The following is a 17,867-nucleotide window of genomic DNA, read 5'->3' on the forward strand; positions in this document are numbered from 1 at the left end:
AGGTGAAAGTTTTGGGACACCAGTGAAAAGAGTCACAGAGCAGAGCAGTCTCTCCAGCCAGCACTTCGACCACCAGACCCCAAGCCTGCCACTCCACCATAATGTTACATCCTATCATGATCGGCATCGTCACGTTCAATACATCCATGACAGTGTTCTACTGGATCTTCCTCCTCACCGAACTCTTTTCCAAAAAGGTCACTCCTCAGGACCAGCCTAAGGAGAATCCAGCTTAACTCATTACCCGGCGTATCCAAACCCATCTGGACACCAGCAACTAGAATAGCCTGGCTTGTAGTACTGATCAGTTTTCTCCCTGTTCTTCATCCAGCAGCTGCAGCACAACTGCTCACCCCACAGGTATTATGATTTTTTTGTCTTTTAAATCAGGTTTATGCTGAGTAGAAACACTGTTGAACTGTTTCAATGTCTTTCTGTAGTTGTGTAAGAAGGTAGGAAGATGTGGGTCTTTTCAAGTAACTGGCAATCATTCATTTTAGGTTGAACAAGACACCAAGTCTTGTACAAAGTATTCTGGCAGAGCACCAAAGGAAATTTTCAGTATTGTGTTGACTGCACTGACTATGTGAATCACACTGCTGGTCATTTTACATTCTTGGAGTCCAATATTAACTGTAGACGTGTCCATCTACTCTATATGGACACATAGGAGCCAACAGAGCACTACAGAAAGGCATACAAATCTGCTTTCTGAATCTTGTTTCTTTTCTCCTTGTAGGATAACCCAATTATTTTGGGTCACCGTGCAAGCAGTGATCTTTAGGTTTTTCTCTCTACCCTGCGTCTTGAAACTGCAAAACAATACTTTACGGAAACAAAAAGGTACAAACGTGGGACTCAGAAAGACAATGAGGTGAACTAAGGAACAATTATTGATTTGCAATGCCAACTGTCTTCTACCTCCACACCGTGTTCTTATGAAGACAGACAGTTGTCCCTAAGAAGGTAGGGTCTCTATCCACCAGGCCTCTGCACTTATTTTGTCTGAATTTTTGTGATATATGCACACCTAACTTGGGAGCCTGTGTGCAGCGTGTGGTCTCCATGTTGACATAATGTTTCAAAACCCAGATGCATTCTGACATCAAGTCACTGTTCTCGGCCCCTCGTTCTGTCGGGCAGTGTTGTGATTGTAAAATTTAATCTTCTGTTTTAAATATATGACACAGGTCCATTAATCTGCCACTGATGTATGGAATTCATGCAGAACTCTTTGAGCCTGCTGAATTGGCTTAATCTCCATAAGTTTTCAAGCTGTATATATATACAGCTCTGGGAAAAATTAAGAGACCACTCCAAGTTCAGAAATAAATGTTAAGTAGTCTCTTAATTTTTTCCAGAGCTGTATATATGTATATGCCTTAAATTATTATTATTATTATTATTATTATTATTTCTTGGTAGACGCCCTTATCCAGGGCGACTTACAACATAAGTGCAAAACAAAGTGCAAAAATACAGTTCGGTAAAGGCATCAATACAAATTCAAATTAAATAAAACATAGCAATTCAAAATATAATACATTTTACAACTTCCAATTTACAATTTACACAGGCAAGTACAGTAAGTGAGGTCCTACATCCTGGACAGTAAAATCTAAGTACTGTCAAGATGTAGGGTCATAGTCAAGGGCTACGGGAAAGGGAGCAAGGAGGAAAAAATCAAAAATGCAAGAAGCATAATAAAACTCTGTGAAGTGCTATCTAACAGGGATTTAAAGGACTAATATTGTAAGTTCTGTCTGTAAAGATGTGTCTTGAGTAAGCGCTGGAATGAGGTCAAGGACTCTGCTGTTTTGACTTCAGTGGGAAGGTCGTTCCACCATTTAGGGGCCAGGGATGAGAAGGAGCGGGCTCTGGAGGAAGGGGAGCAGAGAGGAGGCAGAGTTAGTCTTCTGACACTGGAGGAGCGCAGTGGTCTGTAGGGGATTTATGGAGAGACAAGTGTCTGAAGGTAACTCGGTGCAGTGTGGTCGAGACAGCGGTAGGTGAGGGTCAATGTCTTGAACTGAATGCGTGCCGGTATCGGGAGCCAGTGGAGGGAGCGGAGTAGTGGAGTAGCGTGTGCGAATCGGGGCAGAGAGAATACCAGACGAGCTGCAGAGTTCTGGATGAGCTGGAACGGGCAGGTAGTAATGGCAGGCAGGCTGGCCAGGAAGGAGTTGCAGTAGTCCTGGCATGAGAGGACCAGTGACTGGACGAGCAGCTGAGTTGAGTAGCTGGTGAGGAAGGGACAGATTCGGTGTATGTTGCTCCAGCAGAATCTACAGGTGCATGTCAGCGTGGTGATGTGCTGGGTGTAGGAGAGCGCAGGATTGAGGGTGACTTCCTTTTAGCGGAAGAAGGAGAGAGTGTGGTGGATTCCAAGGGGATCGAAATGGGGAGGTCAGCACAAGGTGAGGAAGAGTGGGGGAAAAACAGGAGATCCGATTTGGAGAGGTTGAGCTTGAGGTGGTGTGAGTGCATCCAGGTGGAGATAGCAGACAAGCAGGAAGAGATGTGAGAGGGGATGAGAGGGTCAGAAGAGGGAAAAGACAGGAAGATCTGGGCATCATCAGTGTAGAAGTGGTAGGAGAGTAGGAGAAACCATGGGATGCGATGAGGGGGCCCAGGGAGCAAGTGTAGAGAGAGAACAGGAGTGGGCCCAGGACGGAGCCTTGGGGAACACTTGTGAGGAGAGGTTGGGGGGTGGATGAGGAGCCTCGTCATGTCACTTGGTAGGTCCGGTCGCTGAGGTAGGAGGAGAACCAGGTGAGGATGATGGAGTGATTGACGGTGTCAAATGCTGCAGAGAGGTCAAGGAGGATGAGGACTGAGGAGAAGGAGGCCGCCCGAGCACAGCTGAGGGAGTAACGAGGGACTGCCAGGAGAGACGTCTCAGTGGAGTGAGCTGTGCGGAAGTCGGATTGCAGGGGATCAAGGAGTGAGTGTTGGGGAAACAGCCAGAGAGGAGTGAGGAGTTGAGGAGGGAGGAGATGAAGGGGAGAAGATCAGGAGCAGTTGCTTGGAGGAGGCGAGAAGGGAGAGGGTCCAGGGCACACGTTGTAGGTTTGTGACATAGGTGGAGTGGAAACTTCAGCATCTGAGAGAGGCGAGAATGAAGAAAAGGAAGCTTGATCGGTGGGAGGTTTGGGTGTGATGGGAGAGGAGGGGGGAGTGTTGAAGGAGGCGAAATCATCAGCAATGAGAGATGAGGGAGGTGGAGGGGGGGGAAGGTGGAGAAGAGTTTGTGGGGGTTGTTGACAGTGGATTCGAAGAGTGATTGGAAGTAAGACTTCTTGGCTGAGGTGAGTGAGGAGGAGAATATAGACAGTAGAGAGTGGTAGACTTCGAGGGCAGCTGGGAGTTTGGTCCTTTTCCACTTCTGTTCAGTGGCACGCAGACTAGTTCGGGTTGAGCGGAGAACAGCAGAGAGCCAAGGCTGAGGAGGGGAGGAATGGGCAGGACAAGACGTGAGAGGCCAGAGAGAGTCAAGGGAGGAGGTGAGGGAAGAGAACAAAGCGGAGGTAGCACAGTTGACAGATAGATGGGAAAAACAGTCAATGGAAGGTCAGAGAGTGAGGGTAGTGGAGGCAAGGGTGGAGGGGGAGATTACAGTGGAAGGTAACAGAGGGAGTGGGTGGGGTGGGGAGGGAGGGGAGAGAAAGGAAGAAGGAGATGAAGTGGTGGCCCGAGATGTCCATGGGTGTCACGGAGAGTGTTGAAGGGGACCAGCCTCTAGAGAAGATGAGGTCTAGCTGGCGGCCTGCCCTGTGAGTGGGGGCAGACTGGGAGAGAGAGAAGTTAAAGGAGTGAAGGAGAGGAAGAAGTCCGGCACAGTGGGAAGGGTTGGAGAGGTGGATGTTGAAGTCTCCCAGTCTCCCAAATCAATGTTATCTATGACTAATTGGTTAAATATCTAGATTCATGAAGCAATGGAGAGGTCTAGGTGGGAAGAGTACCCAGAAGACAATGTGTCCCTCAGTCTAGTGTAGCATACTAAATTGATGGCAGGTTCAAAACGTTACCCCATGCTGAAATTGTACTTCCCCACCTCCCCTCTTAAACTTTGATCAGAAACCACAGGAAGAAAATCTTTGCATACTTCCAAACCAGAGGAATCTCCTCTGGGAGCAAAAAGCAGAGCCCACCTATAAGAAAGAACACCAGACTGGCGTCAAATTTGTCCATGATGGTTCCAGGCACCACGCTACTGGGACTTTTGTCTAACCTCTCCCGACACACCTACGAGTCTCGTCGCCTACTCCAGCATGCCCCTGACGAGAACAAGGGGGGATACTTCCTCGATTACATCCCCCCAGCCCGGGACAGCATCCACCTGCCCAAATTTGCCCTATACCTCCTCATAGGAGCACTGATTGTTGTCACAGCAGCATACGCCATAGTCGGACACCTGATCAAGGACTTGCTCCATGACCTGGCAGGTAGGGAGGTGCTGAGTCCAACCCACCACCAAGACTCTTCCTTTCCACGCTGTGTTCTTCAGCTGCTTTCATCCACCTAGACAGAGCTAATGGTCTCCACAGTACATGTGTCTCTTTGGTCCTGCAGCTTCATGTTTCTTGGTATCCTTCAGTGTTTGGCAATCATTCCCTAAGCCCATTCTATCTGGTTCAAGAGCAGATCATGGCCATTCACCTGCATTTTCATCTGTGAAGGCCCAAGCGTAATTGAAACTGATATGGGTTAGTTGGGGATGGGGATGGGGGTGGGTGGGAATCAAACACAGTTTGAATGCTTAAAAAAGAGATTGCAGCAGGAGATTAATTCCTGATTAGCTTAATTCTCTATGCTTTCAGAAGCACCACACTGTTTCTCCAGGGGAATAAACCCTGCTCTCAGATTCAGGTTTTTAAGCCCAGAAAGAAACCCCAAAAAACCAATATTAAGAAGCTGGGTGTTTTTTTTTCAGACATTTACATTTGTTAATTCCATTTAATTGAGAAAGGGACAAATATTAGAAAAATAAATAATTGTTAAACATCAACTGTTTCCCTTCACACGCAGACTGGGTGCTGGGGGCAAAAGCAGAGGAAGAAGATGATGAAAATGTCCAAGAAGAAGGAGACCTGAGTCAAGTGATAGAGAAGACAGATGAGAAGACCGAGAGTCTGCCTGGGTTGGGGGTCCCCCCTGACAGCAAGGTTCCCTCCAATCAGCCCAGTGTGACCAACACCCAGGGGAGGAGATGAACACAAGCTCTCCCAACATTGCATCCCCAACAATAAACTATACATGGGCTTTTATAGTATAGCTATTGCCCTTTGTCTTCCTTTTCTGCTTCTTATCTTGGTCTTTCTTGTCCTGGTCCCCAACAGGAGTTGTATTGAATCCACACATAAACCTCCTTGTGATGTGAATCCTTTAAGATAATGTGCTTAATTTTTTATCATGTGGATGTCAGTATATATTGGTTTGTTTTAATTTCTTAGGCAAAACTGAAGGCAAAACGCCCCAAGAACAAGCAGGAACTAAAGACAGCTGCAGTACAGGCCTGGCAGAGCATCACCATGATCACCATGATGACATCTGGTGATGTCTATGGGTTGCAGACTTCAGGCAGTCATTGACTGCAAAGGATTTGCAACCAAGTATTGAAACTCACACTTTAATTCAAGATTATGTTAGTTTGTCCAAATACTTTTGATCCCCTAAAATTGGGCGGACCACATATATCAATGGATATAATTCCTACACTGTTCACCCAATTTGGATGTAACTACCCTCAAATTAAAGATGAAAGTCTTTTCAAATCCATTGTGGTGACGTACAGAGCCAAAATGATGACAATTGTGTCACTGTCCAAATATTTATGGACCTAACTGTATATCTACACATATGTCTATGGCCATGGTGGAGAACTGAGCAGGAATTCTGTACATTAGAAAAGTAATACATGTGAACTCTAAAAGTACATGTCCTTGTTCTAGAACTGACCAGGGATTTAAACCTGGCACTCCAATAAATACAAATTGGACTTAACAGCTGCTGTGTCATCTTTTATTCCACTGTCTTATCCGTTATTATCCTCCCCTAAGCTGTAGAGGTATAAGTCAATGTCAGCAGGACCCAGGGTCTCAAAACTGCACCGGCTCCACGGCTGTGGCAGGGAGATTTTGGAATAGAAACTACACAAGTGGATAGGAAAGTGACCTTAGGAAAGTCCAGGATCTTGTGATGTATTTGGACTCCTTTACAGACGTGCTAAGCTTAGGTTCTACAACCACACATGCAGTGAACAAAAGCAACACCAGAGACTGGACACTTGCATGATTTTTGCAGCCAAATTCCAAATCCTGTATCAATCAATAACTTTGTGCTTTAATTTAATTAATTACATATATTTGCTACTGGGAATCACACAGCTGGCCAGATTTATGCAGACTATGTACTTCTGGAAGTTGGCAAGATATTGTAATTAATTTACCACAAATAACTGGAAACACCTTGATTGAAGAAGGTGAGTAATGGAGTAATGGAGTATCAAATATTGACAGACCCCTCATCTCAACTAGTCCAGTTCTCTCTCGCCTGAATCAAGTGTTGCAAACTCTGGAGAAAGTGTCCATGAATAAGTAAGTAAAGTAAATACATTAGTGTAGTTTAAAGATCAAGATTTATTAAAACAAAACAAACACACATATATATTTCACAACAGGTACTCTATGTTTTATACCCATTGGTTGCAGGAGAGTTAAGGGTGTAAAACTGAGGATAGTTTAAGAACAAAATCATGGTGTAGAACCATTTCTATACTCTATTTCTATACATGCTAATCGGCTCAGATGTGACAAATAAAATCTGATGAGCCGCCGTCAAGATTAGCTAGCTACTGCTGATCTACCCAAAATGAGGTATGCTTTTCATTCCCGAGGCCTCTGTTTCCTCCCTGTTTATTTTAAAGCCAGATTAACAAATGTTATGAGGGAATTTCTGCCAATTGTGATATCTGATATGAACAGCACTGACTTTGAGAATGGGATTAACAGCATTTCTCCCAAAGTTCACAAAATCCCAGTTGTGTTGTTGATCGAATTAATTTCTCCAGCAATTACTCAATACACTCAAAAGTTCAGACTTTACTTTTTATTTAGTAGTTTATTCTCTGGAGCTGTTCAGCACCCTATTTTGCACTTTATATAACTATGCTCCTGCTAATTTATACATTGTAGAAATTATAGAACTCCTGTTGTTTACTGTGATTTCTCCTTTGCCCCCCTCCCTTTAGCTCATACCTAGGACCTCACCACATTACTTCCACACTTGTTGCCTCTTGAACTATCATGTCCGCTTTGTATTTTATATGAACTGTATTTTATATGAACTTTATATAATCTACATTTAACTTCTGCAATTGTCATTTTACTTGTATTATGCTTAATTTTAATTTTGTACTGTATTACTGCACTTTTGTATTGCTCATGTAATCTGTTAGTCACCCTGGATAAGGGTTCCTGCAAATAAATAAATAATACATTAATAAGCTAATTAACGAGAAACAAGGAAAGCCCAAAAGACAGGGAAAGAGGGCCCAAAACCCTGTGACATTCCCCGAACAATATACCCTTTGAAACATCCCTGTGTGTAACCTATTTGGCCTGATAATATTCTTGTCAGGCTTGTGGCTGAAGTACCAGTACAGTGTTGAAATAAAGCACTCCTCGGTTCTAGCCCAGTAGCTGCCCTGGATCAGTTCTCGCCTGCTAGTGCCCTAGTTCCCCCCGCAGTGGCAGATTAAGATAATTAACTGGAGCACAGATCCTCAGAGAAATTCAACTCTGCACAGTGACATTTGTGGCTTTGTAGACCTCTTAGTGACAGTAACAACAACAACAGTTCAAATAAGTAATGTTTCTGACTTATTTTGAATGTTCTCAAGACATGATGGAAAATTAAATTATTTTTAGGTGGATGTTTTCTTTTCATTGGATCCAGCGTGGGTGTTTTTGTTTCAGTACGTTGAAGACAGAGACTTTCTTGAAGCTGTCTGAGTTTTTCAAGGTGCCAGGAGGTGAGTATTTGGCATCTGCATGCCTGTTCTTGTGTGTCAAAGTTGCCTTTTGCTTTCAGATGCACCACATGTAGAATATTTAATCTGTCACTGTTGCTTAAAGGAATTATTTTCTTATTTGTATTGTTAATCTTAATCATTAACAATTTATTTTAAGGATTCAGATATAGATTGTAAGCTGTTTTACAAGATTGCTTGCAAACCTCACTATATTACAAGCATGGTCACACATTTTTAAGAAATTGTAAGTTGCATCAAAGTTAAGGACAAAATAAATACATTTAAAACATACAGGTTTTTGGCAATGATTTTCTTGAAAGTATCTTCAATGGGAAATTCTAAACAGGTAGACATTTCATTACTATTGTTTCCCCTTACATGTTATTTGACATTTTCTTAATCTCTGTTTGAAGACTTTTTACACATTTGCAAATTTTACACATTTCAGATTCGCAGGTCACCGCTGTCAATTCAATGGTATAGATAGTTGTGTAACTGTGTAAGAAAATAATAATAATAATAATAATAATAATAATAATAATAATAATAATAATAATAATAATAATAATAAAATTGAATTGAAATATTTATTTAAAATGTGTAACTATAAACCTTTTCAATAATTACAGGTAGTTTAACACAATGAAGTTGGGAATGTTCTCAGTTGAGAGTGAAAGTGACTTATTTTTTTGGGGGGCATGTTAAGGTTTTGTTGGGATAAATGGAAGAGAGTGATATTATCCGGCATAACCTTTCCTCAACTATTATGTAAATGTTCTAAGACATGTAGTCATCAAATTACTTAGAATAAGTAAGAAATATAACTAATGAAACACAAACTTGCATTTATATTCTAAATAATGGTGGCAAAATTTTGATATCAAAAGCTATATCTCTCAAGCTTGATTTTAACCATGCTTTATATATATATATAAACTCACGACATGCAAACATTTGTAACTAATAAATAATGACTCTAATAAATACATTTAAAAATAAACTGAACCTGGGGTGTCTGTAATAAGCTGTAGAGGTTTTGAAATGCCTCTTAAGAAGGTGAAAGGGGACAGAAGACTTTGTGTTGCAGTTTGTTAATTCAGTTCTCTACTACAGAGCCTACTAATCACAAAGTATGAAAGCCCAGACACCCCCAGCCTCACACAGGCCTTAAACACAGGGTCTGAGGCAGGAGGCAACGGGGAACCCTGGGGTCCCTGTATCCGGCAACAAAATGGAGCCTTATGTGAACCTGGACCCAGATGAGGATCAAGTGTTTTTTGAGGATTACAAACCCCCAGCCAGGGATGCCATCCACCTGCCCAAATACATCCTGTACATGCTGATTGCCAGCCTGATTGTATTCTCTGTCCTGTACGCCATCATCGGACACCTCATCAAGGACCTAATGCATGACCTGGCAGGTAGGAGTATCAACAAGGAAATATAGACTGAGTCTAGGTGATTTATAGGCTAGATGTTCTGGCATAGGTTAGGACCTCAAAGGGGGTTAGGACTTCAAAGGGGGTTAGTGTTTTGCAAGTGCCATTTCTTTCATGGGTGGGGTTGCTGCAGTAAGGAGGATCTGGGTGGACAGATTGCTCACCTCTGCCTCAACTCTCCACAGACTGTCTGTTTGGGAAGGAGCCCGAGGAGGAGATTGTCAGCCCCTGGCAGTGTACGGACAAGTTCCAGGCGGACTGGTGCCCAGAGACGAGCCCAGAACTGGAGGAGCTGGCGCGGGCAGAGCAGATTGAGGTGCTGGTGGAGAGCAGGATGGGGTTGCCAGCCATCTGGGTGATATCAGATGCCAGGGAGAGTCGCCCACCCCGAACTGGACCCAGGGTGGCATTTGGGAAATTCAGCTGACCAGCCCTGCTTCTCTCTCTTTCTCTCTCTTTTTTCTTTCTTCCCTTACCAAAGGGGTTTACTACAGGATTTTACCTAAGTCTGACAATACTATCCTCTGTCTTTCACCATGCTTTCCTGCAGCAGACTGTAGTAAATGTCCATGGTGGTGAAACACAATGTTATAATGTAGTAGGTAGTGCAGTGGAGTCTAACATGGTAACATGGAGTGACAGCATGGTAACAACTACAGGGAAGTGACTGAAAGCAAGTTAAATGAGTATAAAATGTAGAAGATCTCTATGGCACAAATGTGTCTACAATTTGCCATGGTAAATGAGTGTTTATAAAAGCTGTGATCACAGTCTTAGTTGAAGTCTTGGTTGATTTATTACTCTGTTAGTACTTGGGGGCTCCTTGCTTTTTACTAAATTCTATATAGTGCTCTGCAATCACTTGCAAAGAATCAATTACTCTTGTGTTGTAAAAGTGTACAAATAGTTTGAAAAAATACACACAGGAGCTACATCCCCATCCTGCCAATAGAACTACCATTGTAAAACACTGCCTCCATCCTGTGTCGTCTTGTTCTTACACTGTATGATAAAGCGGTTCCTCTCTCAATCTGTCAATAAAAAATTAACAAGTCTCCCTGGTCTACTTCAAGCCACAAATGTTGCTCTCTGTCAATCAAAATAATTATCAGTATCTTCACAAATATCATATACATGTTTTCTTATAGGATACCATGACTGGTAAGAAGCTGCCAACAGTAACAATAGCCTGTAGATCACAACTCCTTGACTAATATAATTAATTCCAAGCATATCAAGTCCATTTCCTATGGTGGCACAGTGTCTTCTGGATTTCGTTCCAACTCAGCTCTGCAAATTGTTCTAAATTACTAAAAATGAATAAAGAGAGAAATTAGTCTATATCGAATAGTTCTGATGAGGATGAAAGACATTATACAGCAGGTGTATTCAAATACCTGTCCTCCCAGTGCATTCCAGTGTAGCTTCTGGCGCAATTGTTCCCCTTCTTACTTAGTTATTAGTTATTAGAACATAACTTACATGATCAAGCCACTGGTTGAACCAAATAATTATTTTGGAATAGACTGGAAGGATTAGTTGATTGGCATTATTCACTCCCAGAAACTCTACCTACCTCACTTATATCTTCCTCTCCTCCCCTTCCCTATTGCCCACTCTATGCTGTACCTCTTTGCAATAGGGGCAGAGGGGCATATTATTTATTATGTAATCATTGTAATTATTAGCCAGTTAAGCACACTCCCACATTTACCATAGACCCAAAGGGCAAACACCACACCCATATCAATTAATCCATTACTGAACTCAAGCCAGTTGTAACCTGCCACAATATCAAACAGCAGACTTATAGCAACTGACTTGGTGCTACAGAATATACATTATTTGTAATTTTTGTGTTTTTGCTTAAACTGATAATAGACAACTGAGATTGAAGTGTCCTCACGATTATCTGGCTAATCACCAGACAAATATAAAGAAATCTCAGTAGTGCGATCGAGGGAAAGCACACTCAGTTCAGCGCCACACTTGCAGGATGGTGATATAGATATTACCTGTGTAAAGAGTAGAAGTTCAGCCATAAAACTCATGGTCTCTAAGTAACAGCTGATAATTCACCAGTTTGCTTAAATTCCTGAACTTTGCCCTGGGAGAAAATTACGGTGCAGGTTATGTTCCTGAAAGATACAGTGAGGAATACCCTGCCCCAGAGAGACCGACACAAACCGACATAGACAGCACCATGTTTGTCCACAGAAGCCTCCTTGTGTGTCTGTTGTTGGCTGTATCAGCATGTGAAGCACAGCATGGTAAGTTAAAAGACAACAGCTTCTGTTTGATTATTACCTGTATAGGGATTCACTTTTTGAATTCTGCATAGATTGTGCAACTGCGTGTTCTATACTCAGATTTGCCCACGAGCTACTGATTCAATCAGAGAGAGAGAGATTTGCTTTGGTTAAAAAAGTCTACTAAATGTGAATGTTAGATTTCCCCTCAGTATTGTGGCAAACTTGCAAATGTCAAGGTTAAAGTCAATTCTGCAAGGACGTCTTTAAAATTGATTTTTGTTTTGTTTTTGTTGACAATTTGTTTGGCTCTCTAGTTGGAGGACATAGTCCTTTTTTAATTTTCCCGATCACCCCTCAAAGATCTGGATTTTTCTGTTATTTTTGTGCTAAAGGTGGGGGTTAAATGTTTTTGTTTTATAGGCAATAACTTATACCATGAATACTGTATGTGAATACTGCACCCGTTCAGACCACAGGTGTTGTCTTTATAAATGGATTCCCTGCACTTCAGTCCAGGTCCAAGTCTTCTTTGTAACCTGAGAGCAAGTTCACAATTTTCACTTCCCATTCTGATCATTTCAACACTGACCTCACCAATGTCCTGCAAATAAATCTGGGGTATTCAGTGGATACTTCCAGAAATTACATAGACATTTACATTGTTCTAGAGCAGCGGTTCTCAAACTGGGGTCCGCGAGAGAGTTGTCGGGGGTCTGCGGCAGAACGCCCCAACCCCCCCTCAAGATAGTCAACACCACCCCCCCCTGCTCTCACAACATTTTAATGTCAACACCCAACCCTGTCATCCTTTGGTAGGTGGGGGCAGCAAAGGGGTCCCTGGGTCAAAAACGTTTTGGAGATGGTGCGGCCCCTGTAGCTGATTCCAAGACAGTGGGCAAGGTTTGCTGGAGAAGGAGAGAAAAGTATAAACATGCAGTAAACTCTGCCTTATCTCAACCTTGTATAAGATGCTCACACAATGCAAAACATGGACCCCTATTACCCTTTCATCTGTAGATCAACGAAGCACCAGGAAGCAAATTGCAAGACATCGTTATGAAGGTCCTACCTATATTCTGTTAATATAGGGACACTTACGCCTTGCTGTGTGAATTAGCTATAGTGGAATTGTGAGGGCCAAACATCAGGCTTGATGGGGATGGATACACTTGAGAACTGAAGCAGATCTGAATCCTGACCTATAGAGTTTTAAAATTAAATTGAATATCTGAAAAAGTACTGTATTAGTAGTCACAATCTGTTCTGCTCTGGTAATCAAAAGGATAAATCTTGACCTACAGTATTTGTGCATTAATCTCAAAGGATTTGGAAACCATAATCCTATAGGACAATGAATGTGTCCTACAAATAGGCTTCTTCTTATTATTATTTTCAGAGGTCTTTTTGCATGGGATGTCAGGTTCAATACTGATTTGCCCAGAACATCTTGGCAAAATCACCAGAGTTTTCCAATATATTTAATTCCCCCCACCACCCCTCCTCTTTAATTTATAAAATCCTATTGATTTTATAGGCAAGGCAAGTCTGGGATTTGTTGGTCAATTTGTGTTAAGACTGCAATAAATCACATTGTCTAATCGTGGTCCATAGCAAGACTGGGGTAATTTTAATATGAGGCTGAAGAGCAGTTTCCCCTTTAACTCAGAGGCTTCTCCCTGTTCATGGCAGATCCCACTCTCTCTCTATGGTTAGATCAGCAGTGACAATGTTTACAAAACTGCTATATCAGCTGAAATACTCTCTTGTTGATTTCATTGAACACACTTGCTTTACTTCCTTTCATTTGATTGATTGCATTACTATCATTAGGTTTAGGTTATGGTGTGTAATTATGATTAGCCACAACAGTGAGAGGATCGACCAGTGTCACCAACAAGAATTGTAGGATCTAGACCCTGTGATTATTCATTGCAGTCCCAATCTCTGGTTGGGGAATGTGGAGGAAAAAACTTTCTGTGAATCCAAGTCCTTCCCCATGCAGTTAAAAATGTATATTTTGCTTTGCTGCAAAATAAAATAAAATAAAATAAAATAAAATAAAATAAATAGGCTACATAAATACCACTGATAACCTATCTAGAGCAGATTAGAAAAAATAATGCCAATGAATTGCTAACTGTTTTATTGTAAAACAAACAGGAACGCCTGTATGTTGGGTGTTTGCAAGACAACTCAATCTAAAACCACTCAGCCGCTGTCTTCCTGGCGTTTCCCAGGTGGGTTAAGATCTAACTCCGGCAGCGTCACTCTGCAGCCCTGGCTGGTTGGACTGGCGGCGGTGGTGGGATTTCTGTTCATCGTCTTCGTCCTTCTGATCGTAAAAAGGGTGTTCTTCAAAAAGGACGAGTAAGTACTTATGAATATGAATTGTGACCCTTCGAGGTTCTCCTCCACTAAGCTCATTATTTCACTGTCTTTGAAAGCAAGAAACAGTGTAAATGCTCAAATGTGCAAATGAGACAGGTGAGGCATTCAGATATTGGGGTTTACCAGTGGCAACAATGCAGCAGCAATAATAGGCAAAAATGCCAACTTTATACAGCAGACGCATGTAAGTGTTTAAACGGCGCTGAAAGGGTTTTCTGACGCAGGGTGACCATGATAACGCATTATCGGCACTTTCTCAAGGTTAAAATGTAAGCCCACTAAAAATGCCATCTGATTAAAAAGCAGATAATCGTGGCGCAGTAATAGATCCTTAATGGCAACAAATCCATTAGGCTAATCATTACAGCTCCCAGACAACCTTTGCGAAATGTAAAGCTCGCTTTGATTTTTTTTTCCCGTCTAGCCTAATTATCTCCTTTTCGTAACAGGTTCAGAACAAAACATATTCAACAGCCACATGTAAAACAACTCAGCTTTATTCCTGCATTATGGAAGAAGAGAACAGTTGATGGGAATACATTTAAAGGAAAGGGACAGTGCTCACCATCCTTGGGTTGCTGTAGGCAGAGTCCACCACTATTTGTCCCAATTGAGCTCTCAATAATTGAATAGAATTCTTAATTTAAGTAATTATTCGCTTATATTTGACTTTTAAAATTGTGTAACGGATAGAAAGTTACTCCCTTAATAAGATTTTTAACCATTTTATATTTAACGTAAACACCCTACTGTTAAACATAATTAAAAGGCTGTGATTTAGGCTGTGATTTTTTTTTTTTTTTTGAGGGGGGGCACCATTGGTCTAGGTGAAGTATGTTAGCACAGAAACATGTGTCGTCTGCTTTGGCCATCCTCGGTACAACAGCGTGTCTTTTCTTGCAGGTCTCATGAAAAACCCGAGAGGCCCTGGATGCAGGGGCAGGACAACCCTGTCCTACAGATGGACACCGTTAAGGAGCAAGAGGACACCCAGACTAACTTTTAAATATGATACTCAAAAGGTTTATCGGGGAAAGCACGCTGTCCGCACTCCTTGTATGTGATTATTCATTAATTTCAGCATTTTAGTCTTATTATAATATATAATTTAATGTTAAATATTCTGATCAGACATTTTGAACACTATCAACATAAGGAATGCATTGAGCTATAACTGAAAAATGGGGTGCGGTGAATGTATTCAAATTAAACATGTTGATTATTAATTAACAGCTATCTAAGCTAATAACAGCTACTAAAGCAGTATTGATTATATACAAACAAATACCAATACATAAATAAATAAATAGTAATTTACCCTGTATTGTACAAATGCTGTATTACACGTGTACATTTACATAGAATATACATAGGCGCATTACTGTTCGTACAACTTTCACACGGCCTGTGTCTACCAACTGGAAATTTTAGCCCAAGCACATCTTTAGAGAACCCACAAGGTGGCGACAGAGGATTTCATACCTGACTGAAGAAAGTGCAATGTATGCTTTAAAAGGTAAAATAATGTCGAAACATGCTTCTGTAAGGCCTAAAATGTGTATTAATTAAATGTACTGTCTTCAAATGTGTTTAAATAAAAGTGCCAGTTTTCCAAAACCTCTGTATTGAATACACGACTGAAGGCAGCTATCTTTTTAGGGCAATAATAAAAAGTATTTTATATTTTGCCAGTTAAATAGAGTATTGTATCTATTTTGTAAGTATATTGGGTGAGGTAGACATTTGGACTATTACATTTTACTGTTTATTGTGGCTGTGATACGCGTGAAATATTTCGAATTGGAGCCATGTACGGAATAGTAAAACAATAATTAAATTGCTGTTTTAACAGAAAAAACTTGGGGGGTTGGTCAGCGTGTTTACCAATCAGTCACTGTCAATTACTGTTTACTTTCATAAAGGTAAGAAAATCCAATACATATTTCAGTGGAGTGTATTTGCTTCTATAGCAGATTATGCATGTTTTGCCATTCATTCTTCATTTTATTTTTAAGAACATACATGCAGGGACAAAACTGTAAATCTAGAAATAGCTTTTGATTCATAAACGGACCTGTAGATTACGCATGAAATACATCTGAATTTTATGTTGAACTTTACAATAAAGTTTACAGCTTTACAACAAAGAATGTCAAGCAAAAACAGCTGAGCCGGAGTTTTCGGCACCTCGAGAAAGGGCAGGAGAAAATATTTGAATGCAATTTAGTCTAGGCAAATAAGTGCTGCTGACATACCTGTCAAATTGCAAAACGTAAAGGTGAACTAAGAAATTAGACAGACTGTATTCTCTTCACGGTCTTTTTATGTGTGGGGCTTTTTGCAATACAACTGACTAACCGATTGTTTTACAGTGTTTATTCAATACAACAGTAAAACATACATACACAGATACATAAACACATAGATCATGTATGTACATAACATATAATACATATTTTCTTACAGTGATGTAGAATACTTTGTGTACAGACCCTATATAGCATTAACACAGTCATTACCCTTTTAATGAGTGAGAATAAGACCCCCACACTCCTGCGACACGATGTACTGTAATATCCAAGCCCCACTTCTCAACATTTGGAGCAACGTAGTCCAGTTGTTAACCACTTTCCAAGGAAAGCATCCCATGACTGATGGAAACCCATAGTCCCATCATTGAGAAAGATGCGTCGATTTTCACCAGACTATTATCCTGCTCTGAGACCAAATTAACAGGCAGTCACGTTTGGAGACACTTAGACGCTTGATCCGTTTTCTGCCTTTTATTTATATGTTATATGTTTCAAAGCATTCTTACTCTCAGTTATAAAACCACTTTGCAAAACATCCCCGATTTTCCCTTTGGCATAATTACTTTGTATTTTCTCATCGTAACGATACAGCAGCTGTAGTGCCGTCAGCATTTTACTAACTGGGTTCTTGCTAAGTAGCCTACAGTACGAGCAAGCAACCAGTAATTCAAAATCCATCTATGAGTAAAAACAAAAAACTAAAACAATAAAACAATCCAAAGACATTCCCTAGTTTGTCTGCAGTTAGGCTAGTAATATTATTATTTTAAAGAATTAAAAAAAAGTAATAACTGAAACCCAACAATTGAACAGGAGTTTGAACGTATTTCCACATCTTTATATATATCCGCTTAAGTAATATATTTAGTGAAAGAAATCTATATATATATATATATATATATATATAGATTTCTTTCACTAAATATATTACTTAAGCGGATGACAAGATGTTGCCTTTCAACCAAGCAAGTTCACGACATAAAGATAATGTATTAGTGGAAATACGGCGGGTAAAATTTTCCTCTATATAGCTAGGCGTCCATGTGCATTTTGACACCTGTAACTACAGTGCAGAAAATTAGCTGGTAGGAAGGAGCGGAATGTAATATTTTTGTTTTAAACAAGGTATGTATATATTGATAAAGTCAGTATATGCACTGAGCTAATTTTTGCACCTAAATAAAACTTTTTGAGAACATTTTTGCAAAGCTTATGAAGTGCAAGGAATAGAACAACGATGTGTCCCTGAAAGAGTGTACACTTTGACGTGCAGTTCTGTTTGTTGGTTTGTTTTGCTGTTCATCCAGGACTACACCTAAAATACATAAAAAAAAGCCACATGTAAACTGCCGACTACTTGGAACCTGGCAAATAATATTCAGTACAAATCGCATTAGGTTAAATGTCGAGATTTGTGTTTATGAAGCCCTCACCAGTAACTGCA

General features: G+C 40.8%; 1 protein-coding gene and 1 long non-coding RNA gene across 2 annotated transcripts; both read left to right on the top strand.

Annotated features, from left to right (window-relative positions):
• LOC136718346 (uncharacterized) lies at positions 1-6,003 on the top strand. Its single transcript, XR_010805276.1, has 3 exons — positions 1-360; positions 740-966; positions 5,029-6,003. It is a non-coding gene; the product is annotated as an uncharacterized LOC136718346 (long non-coding RNA).
• A 5,589-nt stretch (positions 6,004-11,592) lies between these two features.
• Positions 11,593-15,808, top strand: smim24 (small integral membrane protein 24). Its single transcript, XM_066696045.1, has 3 exons — positions 11,593-11,741; positions 13,961-14,090; positions 15,015-15,808. Exons 1-3 carry the CDS (start codon positions 11,675-11,677, stop codon positions 15,115-15,117), a joined length of 300 nt encoding a protein of 99 aa, XP_066552142.1. The 5' UTR covers positions 11,593-11,674; the 3' UTR covers positions 15,118-15,808.
• The last annotated feature ends 2,059 nt before the right edge of the window (positions 15,809-17,867 follow it).

Source organism: Amia ocellicauda, chromosome 22 (assembly GCF_036373705.1).
Source record: "Amia ocellicauda isolate fAmiCal2 chromosome 22, fAmiCal2.hap1, whole genome shotgun sequence".
Lineage (NCBI taxonomy): Eukaryota > Metazoa > Chordata > Actinopteri > Amiiformes > Amiidae > Amia > Amia ocellicauda.